The sequence below is a fragment of the Diabrotica virgifera genome, chromosome 9 (assembly GCF_917563875.1).
Source record: "Diabrotica virgifera virgifera chromosome 9, PGI_DIABVI_V3a".
Lineage (NCBI taxonomy): Eukaryota > Metazoa > Arthropoda > Insecta > Coleoptera > Chrysomelidae > Diabrotica > Diabrotica virgifera.
Window position 1 is genome coordinate 28186057 of NC_065451.1, and position 20151 is coordinate 28206207.

Genomic DNA, 20151 nt, shown 5'->3' on the forward strand with positions numbered 1-20151 from the left:
ATGTTCCTCTGCGACAGGAAGAGGAATAAGTTTATTTAGATTTCCTAAGAATAATAACAGGTAATTGTTATTGTTATTGCTTTGTAATTTTTACATATTAGTTATTAGGTATCTAATAGTCTTAATTTGACTTGATTAAATATTATTGATAATAAATCATGAAGAAAGTGATTCATTTCCTTGTATACATTACCCCTACGTAATGCATAAAAAACTAAACTTCGCTCTGCCAAGCAAGGGATACCTATTTCAAAATAAAAATAATAAATTTGGTGTCAGTGCATGTATTTCATAACAGACGCAAGTCTCCGAAGGTAGGTAAAAACAGATGTTGTCCGGGTGTCATCGCTTGCCAAGATATTCTATTTTTACTAAATAAAAATATATATAAAGAGTTCTATACACGACAATTTCTGATTTACACGACGCAAACAAAATCAAAATACTATTCAAACTAAAAATTGTTGGAGACATAATTGGGAAAATCTTGCCAATGATTCTTAAAACCTCGATCAATATAAAATATTTACCACGATCAAATGCCTTTTAGAAGTCAATAAAAATAAAAAAAACAGTAAATGGGGGTATAACAGTATGCCAACGAAAATATGTAATCCACTATTCTGTTGGCAGCTATTTTGGATTTTCTATAATGAACTCTTTTCTACTAGTCAAGCCCCTTCATTTGATATCTATATTGAAGTAGTTGTGAAATTAAATATCTAACCCACCATTTTTTGGCGGCCATTTTGGATTTTCTATAATGAACTCTTTATTAGTAGTCAAGCCCTTTCATTCGATACCCATATTGAAGTAGTTGTGAAATTAAATAATATGTAACCCACCATTTTTTGGCGGCCATTTTGGATTTTCTATAATGAACTCTTTATTAATAGTCAAGCTCTTTCATTTGATACCCATGTTGATGTAGTTGTGAAAAAATATGTAATCCGCCATTTTATAGCGGTGGACATCCTGGATTTACAATGATACTGAATGTATAGTGTATGTAATGTTACAAATCGGTGTAATTGTATCGATTCGTATAATATTTTTTTATTATTTTTTAGATTGTTGTATATTTATATTTATAGAAATATACTCTTACACTACTTCTTGGGTTTTTATTCGTTTGCTCCGATATTCGACTTTAAAGGAAAACTGTACTTTTGATAGGTTTCCAAGACAAGAACAATATTGACATTAGATTTCAACATAAAGTTTCTTGTTATCGATAACGAACATTTGTCACCCAAAGAGAATTGGAACTTTCAGAGTTTGTGACATTTCTGTAGCCGTTACAATGGCTGTGTTATTTTTCGATAACCTATATTAAAAAATATAATTTATTAGGAAATACCTCGACGAACAAATTATATCTTGTATCAGCCCAAGCCAAAAACAATCAGTGAAAGCCACACCTACCGTAATAAATTGGTATATTTTATTATTGGTCTTTCAATGCCAAAATCAGGATAAATAAAAAGGTATTTTTATTTATGGTTCCAATCAATATGATTTTCATCATTGTGCGATATATTTGCAACCTTTTGTAAATCAAAAATAATTCCATTATTATAAAGAATGCCAACAAACGCCGGCCCTGTACGCAACTTTTTTCTCGGTGCAATATTCTATATTTATTGAAAGTCAACATAAATGCTTAATTTTATTTACGAATTTATATTGTGTGATATGCCCACTGACTATTGCTTCGATGGTCGCTCTGGTTGCTTTAAGTGTCGTTGGCGGCTTAGCCACCAAAGATCAAAGGCGTGTCATTTCTCTGTGGTTATTGTTCTCTGTCACTAGTATGAAATATAATATATTTGGCATATTATGCCAAAAAATTTTAATTTCAAAATAAAAATCGACCCGTTTCGGGATTTTTCTCCAAAGTCGTTCATTTTAAATAAAATGAATTTATTCCATAATTTAGCCCCTCTCTGAATATTCTAGATTTTTAGAGTAACATGTTATTTTCTGTTCAAAATAGTTTTAAATTACGAAGATGTCATTTCAACACCACCGAAAGTGATGATTGCGTATTTAAATGCTGCCAGCCAGATGGTCGGGATCAATTGGAAAATATAAATTTTATCACGAACTGTCATATCTAGAGACACAATTTTTGTTATTTCTTTGACCATTTCGATAGCTTAGTGTGAAAACCGCGTATCTCATTTCACAGAAAATTTTACAGGAGAGACTTTAAACTTAATTTCTACATACTATAACTTAAAACAAAAAACTATCTTTACATATTTTTGATTCTGAGTACGTTTAGATTATTACAAAAATACATTTTTCATATATATTTTGGGTAAGAGTATGCAGAAATTCAGTTTAAAGTCACTCATGTAAAATTTTCTGCAAAATGAGATACGAGGTTTTCACACTAAGCCATCGATTTGAAAACCTTCATTATTTTTTGTAACACTAAAATGTATACAACCCTCCATATAATGTTTTTAAATACTTCGGGATTCCCCAATTCTAATTTCTAAGAAAAGACTGATGTTCTTGCAAAAGGACACAAGAAAAGACGTCAATACGCCAATCCGCAATCTTCGCATTGTCCAAAAGGTGTCGATTCATGGTGCAAATACCAAAAGTATAAAGCTCGCAAGTTTCAACGAAAATTTTGGCATTCACCTCCTCCCTCAAGAAACTCAAGACATATGTATTAAAACCTATTAACCAGGATTTGACAAAAAATGAATTACATTGCGCGTCAGAGAAACCGGGCACCCCACAAAATGGGTCATTTTTGACGTCTCGAATTTCCTAAACCTGTTGTCCGATTTAACTGATTTTTTTAATATGTTATAGCCTTATTCTTTAACAATATTGCTGTAATAATGTTGTTGCTCGACATGTAAATTGTCATTGTATACTGGATGGACCAATCAAACTATGTTTTTTCTCGAAGTTCGCAACACCCTGTGGAATATTCTAGCATTTATTAAATATTGAAATTAAAACACAACTATAGCCTCAGGTTTTCTTAACATTCTGTTTTTTTATTAATTCGCTTATGTGGGATCATAAAAAGTGAGGTAGTAAAGTAAAAGATGGATTTGCTTGTTTTTGATTCAGAGGGATGCACAATCGCTGGACAGCTGTTTCCACTGTTTTAGGCCTTTTCAACAGCGCTAGCGTGCACTCCTCTGAATCGAAAAACAGCTCAACCATCAACTTAAGGGAAATTTGAAAGATCATTAAAATTCCCATTGGGACGCGATCCAGCGACATCTCTTAACAAAATGAAGAGTAACAGATGCAGAATCCACCAATTTAATAAAATTAAAATGGTAAATAGTTATTTAAATCTGAGACTTTTCGTGTTGAAAGTTCTTTCTGGTACATCCTTAATCTGCGACTTTAACAATTTACAAGACCGCAGACGACGAATATAGAAAACAGAAAGGATTCCTTGCAATCACATTCCGTTTTTATTCGTCTAGAAAAAGGACAGAAGAGGAACTTTCTAGTACTCAAATCTGAGTAAAGATAGAAAAGTAAAAGATGGTTTTGCTTGTTTTTGATTCAGAGGGATGCACAATCGCCGGACAGCTGTTTCCACCGTTTCAGGCTTTTTCAACAGCGCTAGCGTGCACTCCTCTGAATCGAAAAACAGCTCAACCATCAATTTAAGAGGATCGGTACTTATTTTCGGCTGCAATGCTATTCAAATGGGGATTCATTTTTTTCGAATCCTGAGAAAACTAATAAGTATTTTTGAAAAATTTAAACGCAGAATGAAAGATCACGTTATTAGCGAGGGCCGAAAGTCCCTGAGAACTTCTATAATGTTTATTTTAATAAGTTACAGGGGTAAAAAACTAAGAGAAAATTTAGTGTGATTTTTAATTTCAAATATATCATTCAAAATAAACTTTTTATTTATTCTAAGGGACTTTCGGCCCTCGGTAATAATTTAGTCTTTCATTCTGCGTTTAAATTTTTCAAAAATATTTATTGGTTTTTTCAGGATTCGAAAAAAATAAACACAATGCCGTGGTAATATTTTCCAAATCTATCTTTGTCTTACAACGCACTCAGCCGAATATAATATTGTCAGAATATATTGTCAGTCAGACACTGACAATCAGTGACAATTTTAAATATTTGACATTGCATCGGGAATATGTTGAGTTATTGATTAAATATTATTGAAATATAGTGTATTTGATAAATAATTGATTTAAGACGTGAATTTAATAAAACGTTATTTATTGTGTATTATTTGTGGAAGATCCAAGCAGAGAATACATCAGGATAATATATTCTGTGATCCAAGTATTTTGTTGTTAAAGATGTTCAAAATTGTAAGCGTTCCATAACAATATACACTCCTGGCCAAAAAAATTGGGACACCTTAAAAATGGGTCATTTTTGATGTCTCGAATCTCCTAAACGTGTTGTCCGATTTTAGTGATTTTTTTAGTATGTTATAGACTTAATCTTTAAGAATCTCGATTTAGTAATATTGTTGCTGAATATGTAAATGTCATAATATACCAGGTGTAACAATACTAGTGTGTTTTTTCCTCAAAGTTCAGAACACCCTGAGGAATATTCTAGCATTTAAAAAATATTGAAATTAAAACTCAATTGTATTCTTAGGCTTTCTTAACATTATGTTTTTTGACTCATTCACTTATGTTGGATAATAAAAAAGTTAGCTACTTTAACAATTAGCCATGTTCTTCATCAATACAGGGTGTTTCTAAATAAGCGCGACAAACTTAAAGGGTTAATTCTACATGAAAAAATAATGACAGTTTGCCTTATAAACATACGTCCGCAAATGCTTCGTCTTCGAAATACGGGATGTTGAATTTTTTCTTACAAACTGACGAGTTATTTATTGCTATAAAACCGGTTGAGGTATGCAAATGTTTGGTAGGTTTTAAGAGGTAGTCATTTTACATTTTTTGACATACAACTAAAAATTTTATATTCGCCATTGGCGTGCATACAGGGTATATACCCGTATGCACGCCAATGGTGAATATAAAATACATAATTGTACGTCAAAAAATTAGCAATAACTCCCTTTTAAAGCCCATCAAATTTCATTTGCATATCTCAACTGGTTTCAGAGCAATAAATAAATCGTCAGTGTGTAAGAAAAAATTCAACATCCCGTATCTCGGAAACGAAGCATTTGCAGACATATGTTCATAAATCAAACGGTCATTATTTTTTCATGCAGAATTATCCTTTAAAGTTTGTCGCGCTTATTTAGAAACACCCTGTATTGATGAAGAACATGGCTAATTGTTAAAGTAGCTAACTTTTTCATTATCCAACAGAAGTGAATGAGTCACAAAGCAGAATGTTAAGAAAGGCTAAGGCTACAATTGAGTTTTAATTTCAATATTTTTTAAGTGCTAAAATGTTCCACAGGGTGTTCCGAACTTTGAGGAAAAAACACAGTATTATTGTTACACCCGGTATATAATGACATTTACATGTTCAGCAACAATATTAATACATCGAGATTCTTAAAGAATAAGGCTATAACATATTAAAAAAATCACTAAAATCGGGCAACAGGTTTAGAAGATTCCAGACATCAAAAATCACCAATTTTTAAGGTGTCCCATTTTTTTTGGCCAGGAGTGTATTATTAAAAAATCACTTTAACACTTTTCCTCTTTTCTCGATTGAGTATTAGTCTTTGTTGTACAAATAAATTATTACAATCACTGAATACATAGTTAGTGAAAAAATTATCACATTTATTAACTGAATTAATAATTTCCAATTATAAAAATAACAGTTATCCAAGAACATTCAAAACCCATCTCTTTAAATTAATGATGACATTTTCAAGTAGAATGACATTCTAGTAATGTTTACATATCCATACCAGTGTGAATTTTACTACACGTAATTTGCCGTGTAAAGACAGAAAAAGTAGGGATACACGTAAAATATTTGCGAATTATGTACCCATAGCCTTAAGGGGAATTTGAAAGATCGTTCAAATTCCCATTGGGACGCGATCCAGCGACATCTCTTAACAAATTGAAGAGTTAGATACTTTTTCATCTAGCTATGTTCTTCATCAATACAGGGTGTTTTTAAATAAGTGCGACAAACTTTAAGGGGTAATTCTGCAAGAAAAAATAATGACAGTTTGCTTTATGAACATATATGTCCGCAAATGCTTCATTTCCGACATACGGAATGTTGAATTTTTTATTACAACCTGACGATTTATTTATTGCTTTAAAACCTGTTGAGATATGCAAATGAAATTTGGTAGTTTTCAGAGATAGTTATTGTGCTTTTTTTACATGTAATTAAGAATTTTATATTCACTATTGGCGTGCATACGGGTAATATGACCCGTATGCACGTCAACAGAGAATATAAAATTCTTAATTGTACGTCAAAAAATGCGCAATAACTACCTTTTAAAACTTACTTTCATTTGCATATCTCAACCGGTTTTAGAGCAATAAATAAATCGTCAGTTTGTAATAAAAAATTCAACATCCCGTATGTCGGTAACGAAGCATTTGCGGACATACATGTTTATAAAGCAAACTGTCATTATTTTTTCATGCAGAATTACCCCTTAAAGTTTGTCGCACTCATTTAAAAACACCCTGTATTGATGAAGAACATGGCTAGATGAAAAAGTACCTACATAACTTTTTATTATCCCACAAGCGAATAAATCAAAAAACAGAATGTTAAGAAAACCTGAGGCTATAGTTGTGTTTTAATTTCAGTATTTTGTGTTGCGAACTTTGAGAAAAAACACAGTTTGATTGGTCATCCGGTATACAATGATAATTTACCTGTTTAGAAACAGTATTATTACAGCGATATTGTTAAACAAAAAGGCTATAACATATTAAAAAAATCACTTAAAAAGGACAACAGGTTTAGGAAATTCGAGTCATTAAAAATTACCCATTTTTGTGGGGTGTCCATTTTCCCTGACGCGCAGTGTTGCCCATACTCAAAATAATAATAAATGGGAGCTTCAATAATTGCGTATCGTCGATAGCCCCTAAACATGTTTATGTTTTAAATTGCAACCCAAATAGCAGCTTGTTTATTTAATGAAGCCTTTACACCACTCTATTTTGTGAAGTCAAGAAGTGATATTTGTTACAGTTTTGATAATTAACTACTTTTCCATTTCATTTGGTTTTACTTTTTATCATTTATTTTTAAACAGTTAACATTATAAGCAGCCAGATGTGGTATCTACAATAAAGTAGTGCACAGAAATAGTTAGCGCATATATCTATTCGCTCCGTGCGTGACCATGGTGGGGATACACGAAACTATGCCAGCGCCCGTAGCAGCGAAATATGACAACTCTGGCCAATAATGATTGAATAATAATTTTTTCAATAGATATTTCGCTTATTGTCCTTTTCATGATCATTTTTCAGTGCGTCACAAATGATAGGAAAAAGGGTAAGTCCGTGATAATACACATTTATGACATTTATTCTAACATGACATTTTAGTTAAATCTGACAGTTGTCACATTTTATTTTCAATTTAGAATAAAAACAAATCAAATGTGTTTCTTGCATTTATAAAATGGTATTTTCTTTGATTTGTATAGTCTTATAAATTATACAGATTATATTTGTAATATTATTATCTAATTAAAAAAAAATTATTTTTTTAATTATGGCGCCATCTATCGACAACTAGAATAATCACAGAACTAGAAGTAATCACCGACGTGCCTTTTTTTCTGTCACATACAATTTAATGCTTTAGAAAGAAATCAAAAAACTGTGACGCACTGAAAGATGATCATGAGAAAAAGAATACCTTATTATTGCAGTTTTGATTTTTATTATTTATATTTTCATAATGACTTTCGTTCCTTCCCTGATCTGGTGGTATATTCCTATCGTCATCTATTTCCATTTTTTATTATATACACACCACGAAATTAATAGTTTAATAGACCCAGCTGATGTTAAAATCTGGTAATAATAATTCACACTGCCTAATTGCTTTTGATGTTCACTTAATTAATGTTAACACCGACAACTAAACTATGTATAACGAAAAAGTGAAAAAAAAACCTTTAAAATTTTCTTTAGAAAGCTTCCAAATATCCGGGCTATTTAATTTGACATTTGTTTGAGACTCGAACTTGTTTATTATCAAAAATGGTAAATAAAAATCTGTGGTGCTAAGGCAAAACCCGATATGTCAAAAAACGTGATTTTGCAGCAGATGAGTTTAAAAGTTTGCAGTGTTGTAGTAATAGTTGACATATCGGAAACTAATTTCATCATCTACTGGTTACATGGATGCGTTTAGCCATGTAGGGTTTCGCTCAATGTACATATTGGCATTAAAAACGAAAAATCGATAATTTTTCACATATGTATCTGGTTTTGCCTTAGTACCACAGAAATATTACATTAACTTCAAATATGTCATATGTGTATCATATGTTTAACGTCAAATTGTGTCCACTGAAAATTTCTAGTGGCTACACTAGGTGTCGGGTCAGTCATACATGAAGCGAATAGGTAATTAATCCTATATTTAACATTCGAAATGATTTTGACATTTTTTTTTAAATTGTTAATATAACAGTAGTCAAGGAATTATTGTATATATCTATAGCAATATAAAAGTTAGACTTATAAAACAGGTGCCCAAGCTTCAAAAATTACTCTACTGAAAAATTTGTTTTAATGCACATACCACATCTGTCTTCTATGCTATCGATATACAGTTCAAACTAAACCTTTCTTTCAGTGTGTCATAGTTTATCGAATTCTCTCTAACGCATTAAGTTTAAAGTAAAGTAAAGTGATTACAAGAAGTAATCACTCAGAGTGTGAGATTATTAGAAAAAAGTGTCCAGTCCCTTGAAACCGTTCTAGTAAATTTTCAAAAGTTTCCCTTCTTTTACTCTATCAGGGAATTGCTGATGATAAATTCTTATTGCTAGTAGCACATTTTTGTTACACAGTTCTAGCACAAAAACCATATTAATCAGTTTCTCATTAGAAAAATTCATATTAGTAATTTATTTGTATTAGTAAAACAGAAGCTCCTTTAACGGTTAAAGAAATTAATTTCACTGAGTTTTACTATGTAAAAGCGTTGTACAATGAAATGGACTGGATGTTAACTTAATGATAACTGAAGTAATGCTACTTTAAATCTTACAAGGGAAAGATTACTTCCTGTATAAAGAAAGTTATAAACAACCAACGTGGACGAAAGTTGATGTTTGCCAAAAAAGAAGTCGGAGTTCGTCGGAATTGTTTTCACCGAAACTTCAGCTGCGTAGGGCTTACTCTTCAAAAACTCCTTTAGCTGATAACAAACTAAAAGATTTGACTTTTTGTCCTTATATCCACGCCACCTTTCAGAACTAGTTAGATAACCAAAAATTTTACAAAATCAGTATGTCTGTGGAAATTATTTAGAATATTAAATGAAAATTTAGAATTTAGTTTTAAAGATATTATCTTTAAAACCAAATTAAAAATTTTTCTTTCTAAAACTAAATTCTAAATTTTTAATTTTTCATCCCTTTTGATCCCCAATTGCAATTACGTCATTGTTGCCACAAAATAACTGACGCAACAATGACGTAATTGCAATTGGGGATCAAATTTAGGGATGAAAAATAAAGAATTCATTTCGAATGTGTAGTAGAGTTACAGTATATCACGATGGCCAAGTATAACTGCAATACTAATCCAGTATCTCCATTATGCTTCCTTGCATGAGGTATTAAGTAAAATAATTTTATATTTTTGGCTCTCCTGAAAAGTTACACTTTTGTAGTTGTGTCATTGTTCCACCGGGACAGCGATATATTCACCATGCAACAAGTAATAGAAAAAGCCTTAAAGAAAAATAGAGAAATATATCTGAGCTTTATAGACATGGAAAAAGCTTACAACTCAATCAAAAGAGAAGATATATGGGAAAGCCTAAAAAAGAAACAAGTAAGTGAAGAACTGATAGAAGCAACAAAAAGTATATACATGAAAACAACAAATACAGTAAGAATGTTAAATATACAGTCAGAACCATTTGAAACAACTCAAGGAGTTAGACACAAGGGAAGTCTCAGCCCAGTGCTATTCATAAATGTAGTAGATGAGATAGTGAAAGAATGTAAGAAACCTTTCAAAAAATACTGCATCGGTTGGAACAGAATGCAAATGATAAACGCTGAGATGTGTATATTGGCAGACGACATAGTATTAATTGCGGAAACAGCAGAAAAACTAAAATACAACTTAGAGAAATGGAACCTAGAAGCAAGCCAATACAACTTATAACGTAAACAAAGTGAAGACTCAGATAATGAAAATATCAAGGAAACAAGGGACGAAAGATCAAATAGAAGTAATGATAGATCAACAAAGAATAATACAGAGAAATTCATACAAATATTTAGGAACAGTAATCAACAACAAAGGAGACATAGAGGACGATCTTAACAACAGAATGGAAAACACAGGAAAACTATTCCAAGCACTAAATAGAGGATTCCTTAATAATAAAGAAATATCGACAAAAACCAAGATGACAATATACAAAACAATATATAGACCTACAGTGACATAATATGGAGCAGAAAATTGGATATTAAACAAAATACAGCAGAGCAGAATTCAGGCAGCAGAGACGAAATACCTCAGAAGAATGATCGGAGTAAAAAAAACTGACAGAATCAGAAATGAAGAAATAAGAGAACAACTCAAAATCAAACCGTCACTCAACTCGATCAAGGAGAAAAAATTGGCATAGTTTGGACATCTAACCCGGATGGACAATAATAGACAAATAAAAAGAGTGTGGGAAGCAAAACCAATAGGGAAGAACAGAAGAGGACGACCGATTAAAGAATGGATAGTGACATCTCACAGATACTACAGAGTAAGGGTAAGACTTGGCAGGCAGGAAGCAACACAGATGGCATGGAGAGAGTTCATTAACCCTTAAACGCCCAACCTTTTTTAGGTTCCATGTATGCCGAAGGGTGGGTAAAAAATGTCCACCTCGAAAATAGCTAATATATTTCGATACCTCACTTCAATAGCGTAACAAGTCCAAAATTAGAATATGTGAGAAAATGAAGAAAAAGAAATTTCGTATTTTATATTCTATATATTTTTTTCATTTTTCAATTTTCACTTTTTATGAACGAAAATAAGTAATTTGGTTTTGAAGGACTGTAGAACATTTTAGTGCATGAAAATATTTAGATAATATTTGTTTAAACTAACTGAAATTTAAACTTTAGTGACATTGTTACACTATCGAACTAAACTTTTTTCTTGAATCACAACATAAATTAGCTACTTTTTGTAAATAGAGGTCTATCTGGTGACCATAGGATTTTAGATAAAATTAACTTGTTAGAAAATTAAACTTTTAATTTAACCTTTAACTACCCGCGCATCAAGTTATAACATAACTACACGCGTGGCGTACTTTATACGTCACAAGAAAATACACTTAAAAACAGCGGATTTGTTTATTTTTTTTCTTTAAATACACTTAGTTGTTTGTTATAAACCTTATTCGGCATCAGTGAATACTTGGAGTTCCTTCTCAGTAAGCCAATTGGGATTTATAACTGGAATCATGGAATAACTGGATTCCATGATAAATAAAGTTACTAATAAAAAATTTTTTGAAATGTGATTTTTTACAAGAGAAAAAGTATTGTTTATAAAGAAAAATATATTTTGTGTCATAATGACTAAAAAACAATTGAAATATGTACTTATATTACAGTAGAGCGTCAATTATCCGAACTAATTGGGGGACATGGGTGTTCGGAAAACCGATTTGTTCGGATAATCGAACTATATTGAGATTGTCATACATATTTATCCACAAGTAAAAAAAACATATTTATATAACTGTATATTTGTTTATACCTTGATAATAACAAATAGCAATTAAACAAAAAAGTGCAGTCTTTGCAACAACATATTTTTGGATACACAATTGAAGAAAATTAAAGATATTTTAAGCGTTAATTACTAACGCTTGCTCAGTACTCGAGAGCGGGGCGCGGGAGTTCGGATAACCGGTCGTTCGGTTGATCGACGTTCGGATAATCGACGCTCTACTGTACTACTTATTTTAATATAATCGTGGCGTATATTTTCCACCACCGGAAACAACAAATAATAAACTGTAAATTACGATCTTCCCAGAACGCCGATTATAAGGAAACTAAAACCAAATTGTAAAGCACATTCCAGTGATAGGTTAGAGAAATAAACCAGGTCAAAAATTATATTTTTAAAGATATTTGCAGTTGAATTATTATATCTGGCGTACAAAATACGCCAGCGCGTGTAGTTAAAGGTTAAAACAAAGTTAAATAAATACAAATTATTCAGAGTCAGACTCATGCCCCTCCTCTACTCCATCTTTTCCGGTAAATTTGGTAAAATGGCCAATAAACTTGTCTAATGGCATTTTCCTTACAAAGATCCAGTAGATCTTTCTTTCTATTTTTATCGATTGCAGGGCTTTTTTTGAAGAATGGTTTTATCTGGATTTTCTTATTTTGTCCTTGATTCCTAAGTTCTTTATTATTTTGTTTGATGTCAATAGTCTTGAAAGTATCTTGTGTATAAGAAGTTTTATAAAAATTATATTCGGGTGCATTTTTTCTATTTTGATAATTTTTAAGTCATTCCAAATAACTTTTTTTTTTCTGTATTTTTACTGAAAATTTTAGGTACCCATTTCGCTACTTAGTGACTATTCACATTGTAGAGAATCCCAGTTTTTTTACTGATTTGAGTATACTGCTTGCTGATTGTGCAGGGATGTAAATTGGACAACTTTTAATAACAATAACACGCTTTTTCTCTCTTTCTATGGTGGCATGCATGCTATCATCTTTATTTTGTGTGACCTTTCTCTAAAAAATTGTGTGTAATTGTCTTGATTTTGTTGACATGCATCACACAGAACAGGTACATACAAACCAAAAATTTATTTATATTTTGCCCTGTGCAGTTATCAGAGTAGAAAATGACATGCCAATTTCATTGGTCCCCCTCTTTGTAATTCCTTCAAGTCAGAAAAAGTAGTATCCAATTTTTGATTTTATGTCAAACACGGTAAAGTTGTAACTAGGCAGTCTCCGTTTATAATGGAAACTACTAATTTCACCACAAGGAGTAGAGAGAACGGCTTGAAGATCGAAACACAACACTTGAACGTTTTCACCTGATTGCAAATCTTGAATCTTTTCTTGTCGGCTTAAATATTTCTCACTTAATGCGCTTCATTTGCTTCTCAGTTCAATTTTCTGTTCATTTCCATTTGTGTAACTAGTACATAAGTTGCATTAGTCTTTTTTGGGAATGTGAAAACTTTATGACCACTGCATTTTCGTTGATTTCTTGAACGCTGGTTCTTGCCAAATGTAATAAGAATGCACCACGGGAGTTAAAAAGCTTTTTGTTCATATTAGTTAATTTAAATTCATTCATTTTTAGATAAAGATGTAACAACTAAGAAACCGCGTGTCACATTGAAACAATAATCCTTCTTGTTCAATACTGTAACAAGTCAAATTGTTACACTATTGAACTAAAATATTTATAAATTTGGAGATGTTACATAAATTGATTACGCCCTCTAAGAACTAAAAGACGAATTTCGACTTATTTCAATATTGAAATTTTTAGATATTTGTATTACAAATGCCATGATTGCAATAACTAAAATTTGAATTTTTTTGACTTGTTACACTATTGAACTAAGGTATCGATTTATTAAGAGTTGTTGCAAATGGATTAAACTTAAGAATCGTTTGCTTAATAAACACACCATCTTCTAAAATATTAATATAAACAATTTACAAACCTTACAACAAAATTACAATGTACATCAAAATTAGCATACCAATAAAAGCCAGTAATTCAGATTTGTCGAGTTTCTCCACATTCTTCCTTTCAGCCTCCTCATTGGCAGATAATTATGTCGATTATGTAATTATACGTAGATAATTATATGGATTATGTTCCTACCAACGAGAAATTATATGGAAACCTTTAGTAACAAGTTTTACCAAGGGTGTATTTTTTGTTCCCACCCATATTTAACTCAAGATACTACTTTTATTTTCAAAAATATCGGTAAAATCAAAATAACATTCGATAAAGGGATGTTTTTTGAACAATAAATAATTTTTGAAAAAATTTTAACCCATTTGGTCCCACTGTACTCGTCCGAGTACAGCAGCAAAAATAGCCTAGTAGTGACACATCTTGCAAAAGAGTGGTACTCCATGTATATATCCGATTCTATTTGGAAGTGTTCTAATAGATTTTCACAAATTATAACCTCGGAAGCGCTCCGTTTCCTAACCTGTGATGCAGTAATTAGAAGCTAACCTCCATATTTCTGTTGAATAATTGAAGTGTTGCTATTTTGTGGTTTTGGTATTATTTATCATTTTTTTAACTTTTATTGTTGGAAGGGTAAGTACTGGTAATGTTTATTTATACAGTGTAAGAATTTTTTTATTATTGTTGTTTTTATGTTACAAAATAAATATGTACTCATCTGAGTACAGTGGGTTAGTATGAGATCAAATACATTTATTTAGTTTTTTATTCTTTCATGTTCAATATTTCTATTGGAATTGATTTTCAAGAATTGCGGCCTATGAGTCCCATCGGATTTTATGGAAAACATAAAACACCCGCTTTAGCTTCAAATGATATAGCGAGTTTCACTCATAAGATGTATCAGCGGTAGTTATTCCTCCTAAGGTTGACTATCAAACTGAAAATGAGGACATAGATAAGGATGATCTTCAGACCCAAAGCTTTCCGAATGATATTCCCGGAGAAATAGAGAAATAGTTCATTACATGGGTGATGACTCTGACAACAACAAAGAAGACAATCTTCTTCCCCTTGCCATTAGAAAAGAAAATTTATTGAAGAGTCAAAATAAAACCAAAGAATCTGACAGAACAGAAGAAGTTACTGATATTTGAATGACATCTACAACAGGTTACAAGGGTCGTCTGGATGATATGAAAGAGTAGATCCGAGGTAAATCTAGTATTGAACTATTTCGAGAACCAATTAGTCTAAAAATGGATGAAATCGGTCATTTTCCAAAGAAAATAGACAAACAACTTCGATGTAGCCTATGCCAACAAAGTGCGTTGGACTTATAGTATAAAGTGTGAAGTTACTCTGTGTTTGAAACGTGATTGTTTTGTACAATTTCATGATAGTTAGATTATAATACATGATATACCCAACTACGTATGTACCTACCTATATTGTAAGAAAATAAAACATTTTCATTTTTATACAATGTTTTATATTTTGACTCCCGATCAGCCCATTGTACTCGTATGAGTACACCTACTTTTTGCTAAAAATTCAATTTTTTTATGTCAAATAACGATGAATTTTTGCTATTTAACCCAGGTTCAACAAGTACATTCAAAAAAATTTTGTATTATCAAAAAATAAATGTTGTGGGATCAAATGGGTTAAACACGTAATAAATATGTTACAAGGGAATACGCATTAGGTGGACATTTTTTACCCACCCTTGGGCGTTTAAGGGTTAAGAGCTAGGACACCTCAGAAGATTGTAAATTACTGTAATTTAAGGAATTGTATCATAAACGGCCCAACACCGAAAGGTACACATGGGTTTACTGATTAAGTAAGTTTTTGCTATTGGCTATTTTTAGGCTATTGTCATAATGTGTCATATGACATTAATATATTTACGTCATTATATCTTTGATATGTTTGTATAATCAGTAAGGACTGGAAAAAATGCTCAAAAAAAATGTTAAAAAATGCGCATTTTAATGCAATTGACTTGTGAAAAATATACAAGAGCCTTTATGAAAAATGCAATATTAAAATGTTTAATACTTGTCACTTTCGGCATTTTGGCGAAAAAATTATTCCTTACTCAATTTAAACTATATGTCAAAAATAATAGGCAACAAAGCTAAATGAACTTCAGCTTTTATAAACAAATATTAAAATCTAAATTTCTGTACCTGCTTATCCCCCTACAAAGAGCAAACAGGTTTAACTAATTGTTGTCCTACCAACCAAGTTATATTAGGGATTAGTCGGCTTATATCGAATTAATGCAACTTTTCTGAATTTATCAAGAAAAAATGCAAAATGCTTAAAAAAATGCAAAATTTTCTAATTTATCAACAAAAAATGCAAAAATATGCAAAAAATGCAGATTGCATTTAATCCGGTCCTTGATAATCAGTATAAACCAATAACATATGATGTAGATATATTAATATTACAGGACATATGACAAGAGCCTAAAACAAATTAGAAGTGTTCAAGAGCCCTATTCTAACTTTCTTAAAATGCTATTTGACATCAACATTAATGACACACTGAAAAAAGGGTTTGTGTTGAACATTATTATGCTTTTTATTCACTTACCATCTTGTTCTTCAGTTTTTATAGGATACTCCTTAAGGTCTGCAGAATCAAATGTATCACAGGCACTTTCCTTCTTAGTCTCCTCCTTAATCTCGATTTTAAAGGTATCCAGTAGTGCATCACCCACTTCATCATCATCTTCTTTACACACTTCACTAAATTCTTGTTTTACTTCTATTTGATCAGACATGATTTTATCCGTTTCGGTAATGTACCCTGTCCCTTGGTAAATCCTCAGCAGTAATCTTTAACAAAAGGAAAAGGAAAAACATCACTAATACTCTGGGCTAAAGAGATCAAAGATGAGTGACTCTACCCAACTCGATTTAGTATTTTTGTTCTGGTTAGGATATTATTATTCTATTTTGACAAAATTTTGTAAAAGTGCTTATAAAAAAGCAGTGTTAGCAATAGCCTTATAAATACCTAAAGTTTAGCGTAGACGATGTTTCCAATACAACTATAACACATAACACATCATGGGTACAGAATTTTAGTTGAATTGAATTGAACTTAAACAAGAACCAGTGAGAGGAAGACAGTGGCAGGAACTGAACAATTGAATTCTTGAATTGAAACGTGAAAACTAAACAACATAACACATAAAAACAAATAAGCAATGTTCACATTACTATTAGTACACAATCACAATGGACGCCGGCAGTTTTCAAAATTCTTCTTCTTTTTATTGAGTTTCATATGTGGGAGGGAGGGGATGTGACATGAGGTGAAGTAAATGGGATCGCTTTCACGGGCTAAATGGGGAAGGCAATATGGCGGAACAACTCTTTAGCAGTATATTCTGTTCAAGGGCGGATCCAGGGAGGGGGCCATGGCGGCCATGCCCCCTCCGAGAATTTAAAAAAATATAAATTTAAATATTTGCAGTTCAAATGTTTTTAGTTTCAAACCATAGCCACCTTTACTTAACAAGACATGAAGTTGAAACTTGGCAACATCTATTGGTAGACCGATTAATTCTGACAGTTCTCATTTGTTTTTAAATAATTTTCACTGTATTCAGGGCCGGACTGGCTCATAAAAAAGGCGCCAACCCAAATTATAAAAAAGGCGCCAGCCCAAATTCTAAAAAAGGCGCCAGCCCAAATTCTAAAAAAGGCGAAAAACCTAATATCTAAACAATGGCGCCAGACCTTCCTCTTAAGCTTTGACATCAAACTGTTTTGAAATTCTAAGGCGTGTAAAGTAAATCAATATTACTAATTTTAATTTAAATCCATAAAATAATTTACTATTTTTATTGAGAATAGTAAATTATATTAAGATTCCACAAAAATATAGCTTCAGTTTCCCAGTATCCGTTTTACTCTGCTTACAATCTTTGATACTCTCTGAAGACTCCAAAACAATTTTCGAAAAGTGTGAGTAATTTTTACTTGCTACTTCAAAAGAATCTATTGGTTCAAAAACATTTAACAAAAATCATGATAATTTGTGTTCAACAGAAGTCACCTTTTGAATTTTTTCAAATTTTTTACTAAATTCCAGATAGCATAAGAGTAAACCTCGATAAAAAATCCGCAACCACACACGGTGTCAGGCGATCCGTGCCTATAAGTGGTGAAAGGCCTAACGTCAGACGGTCGCAAACGGAGCTCTCGGAGAACTGGTGAAACTCCTTTGTAATTCAAGTCTTAGCGTTCGCAAGGGCGCACTGCCTCGCCAGACAGTATAACTCCTACTCGTGGGAACTATATGGATAAGTATTTAATCATGCAGGAAAAAGGGAAACAACAAAACGAAGGGATAATGGAGCGAGTCACCAGTGATGGTGCAGCTGGAACAAGCTATGAATGAGATGATAAGGTGTTCATTGTAGTAAAGGGAACAAAGGGAAAATAACAAGCGAAGAGGAAGGATGAGACTATGATCTTCGGAAGAAGATCTGTTGGAAGATCTCCAGTCAGGGGTAGCGACCTGATCAAGACGGATCTTCCAGAGGAGACAACCTTGCAAAGGAGCTCCTCACTTGGGGAGAAAACACCTAGAGACTTAGAGAGAAGGAGGAGAGCTCGGACATAACGGCCATGGTAAGAGCAATGGAGAAACTTACCAGCGTTACAAATAATTTAGTGAAACTAATGTCCGACCAAACAAACATTAAGGTCAAGATCAAGAATGAGGTACAAAACCTTAACAAAGTCACCGAAGACATGGAGGTTACTTTCAGACAAGTCGCCCTCGGCAGCATTAAGAAACGAAATAGAATAGTGTAGAAAACCGGTGAAGAAAAAAACCGGTGAGGAAAAAAACGACTAGGGAGACTGTACGAGTGTCCACACAGATGGATTTCAACGAGTTCTTCCCCGAAAATCTTAGTGAAGGAGAGATAAAAATGATCGCAACGGTCCTGAACTCGGGGGAAAGGGGCTTTGAAAAAATAAAGGACATTATAAAGTCGAATTGGAAGAGAATCACTATAAGGTGGCTAAACCGGGAAGAGGGAATAAACTTTCAGACGACTTAGTAGTGGTCATGGAACATGGACTTTTCGGTGAGGAAGAAAGGTTTCACGAACTGATAAGGGAAAAACATGAACTGAAAAATATGTGCACGAGGTGTAAACACACCAGGAGAGGTGGAGTACCTCCAACTTGATACTATGACTATTTTCATGGTCCCCCATTTTTGAACCGTCAGACTATTTTCATGGTCCCCCGTAGAGACAAGGGTGACGGAAATGGACGAGGACGAGAGACTACTGGCAATTATTTATAAATTGAAGGAAGACATGGAGACCAGAGAGGCATACCTAATAGTAGTGGGGGCTATAGAGGTAGAAAACCTCAGGAAGCTCCTGGAACTCACCTTTATGGGTGTGGACCTCCACCTCGCGCTGGAGGAGTATAAACTCGGGGAAAGGGGAGTGGATGCCTAGAAGGGGATCGTGAAGGGAGGCAGAAAATCCTACGCCGAGCTGCTCAAGAAAATCAAGGGTAGCGTAGATACGAGGAAGAAGGGGATTAGCGTTAAAAGCACTAAAGAAGGCATAAAAGGGGACCTCATCCTGGAAGTGACAGGGAAAGAACAGACCGAGCGCCTGAAAAAGACTATCGTGGCCCGCACGGAGGGAACGTCCAGGTGTACCTATTTGATATAGACGGAGGAGTCCCAAGGTAGAAATCCTGAGACAAGTTCGGAGGTATACCGGCAGCAGGGAGCCTGACGACGTCAAACTCGTGTGTATTAGGGAAATAGAGAACACAAACGTCACGGTTGGACTGACACGTATCGTAGCCAAGAAGGCACTGGAAAGAGAACATATGCCTATTGGCTGGAACTCATGCAAGATACGAGAGAGACTGCGTGTCCAGGGGTGCTTAGATGCCTGCAGTTCAGGCATAGTAAAACGGACTGCAAGAGAGAAAACAGAGAGGACTCCTACTACAGATATGGTAAGGAGGGGGCACCAGTCACGAGAGTGCAGTAGTGAGACGACTTTTTCCCTCACTTTTAAAGAATCTGGTCACAGTGCCGACAGCTTACAGTGCCCGGAGTGTAAAAAACTGATCCTAGAAAAGCTGGACCTAAAGATACTCCCTGCCACAAGCGATGAGAACAGGGTGGGTGAAAACACCTAGTACCAGGAATCAGACAGCGTATGGGTAAGTAAGTTAGAAAGATAAGAACCATCTAATACGCAGTTCCTTTAAACAAA

At 33.1% G+C, this 20151-nt stretch overlaps 1 protein-coding gene across 10 annotated transcripts in view; it reads right to left on the bottom strand.

Moving 5' to 3' along the window:
- Positions 1-17311, bottom strand: part of LOC114328042 (gastrula zinc finger protein XlCGF8.2DB-like) — a 124304-nt gene extending 106993 nt beyond the window's left edge. For 2 of the 10 annotated variants that reach the window (XR_007700932.1, XM_050662255.1), the window contains exons 1-2: positions 16899-17307; positions 16473-16717 (exon numbers count right to left, since the gene is read on the bottom strand). Coding sequence is in view for 8 of the 10 variants with exons in the window: in XM_050662255.1 (XP_050518212.1) it covers positions 16473-16662 (190 nt within the window). In the remaining 2 variants the exon portion in view is untranslated. Of the gene's footprint in view, positions 1-16472; positions 16718-16898 lie in introns of all 10 variants that reach the window. The other 8 variants (XR_007700931.1, XM_050662250.1, XM_050662252.1 and 5 more) reach the window with 8 other exon arrangements.
- Between the last annotated feature and the right edge of the window lie 2840 nt (positions 17312-20151).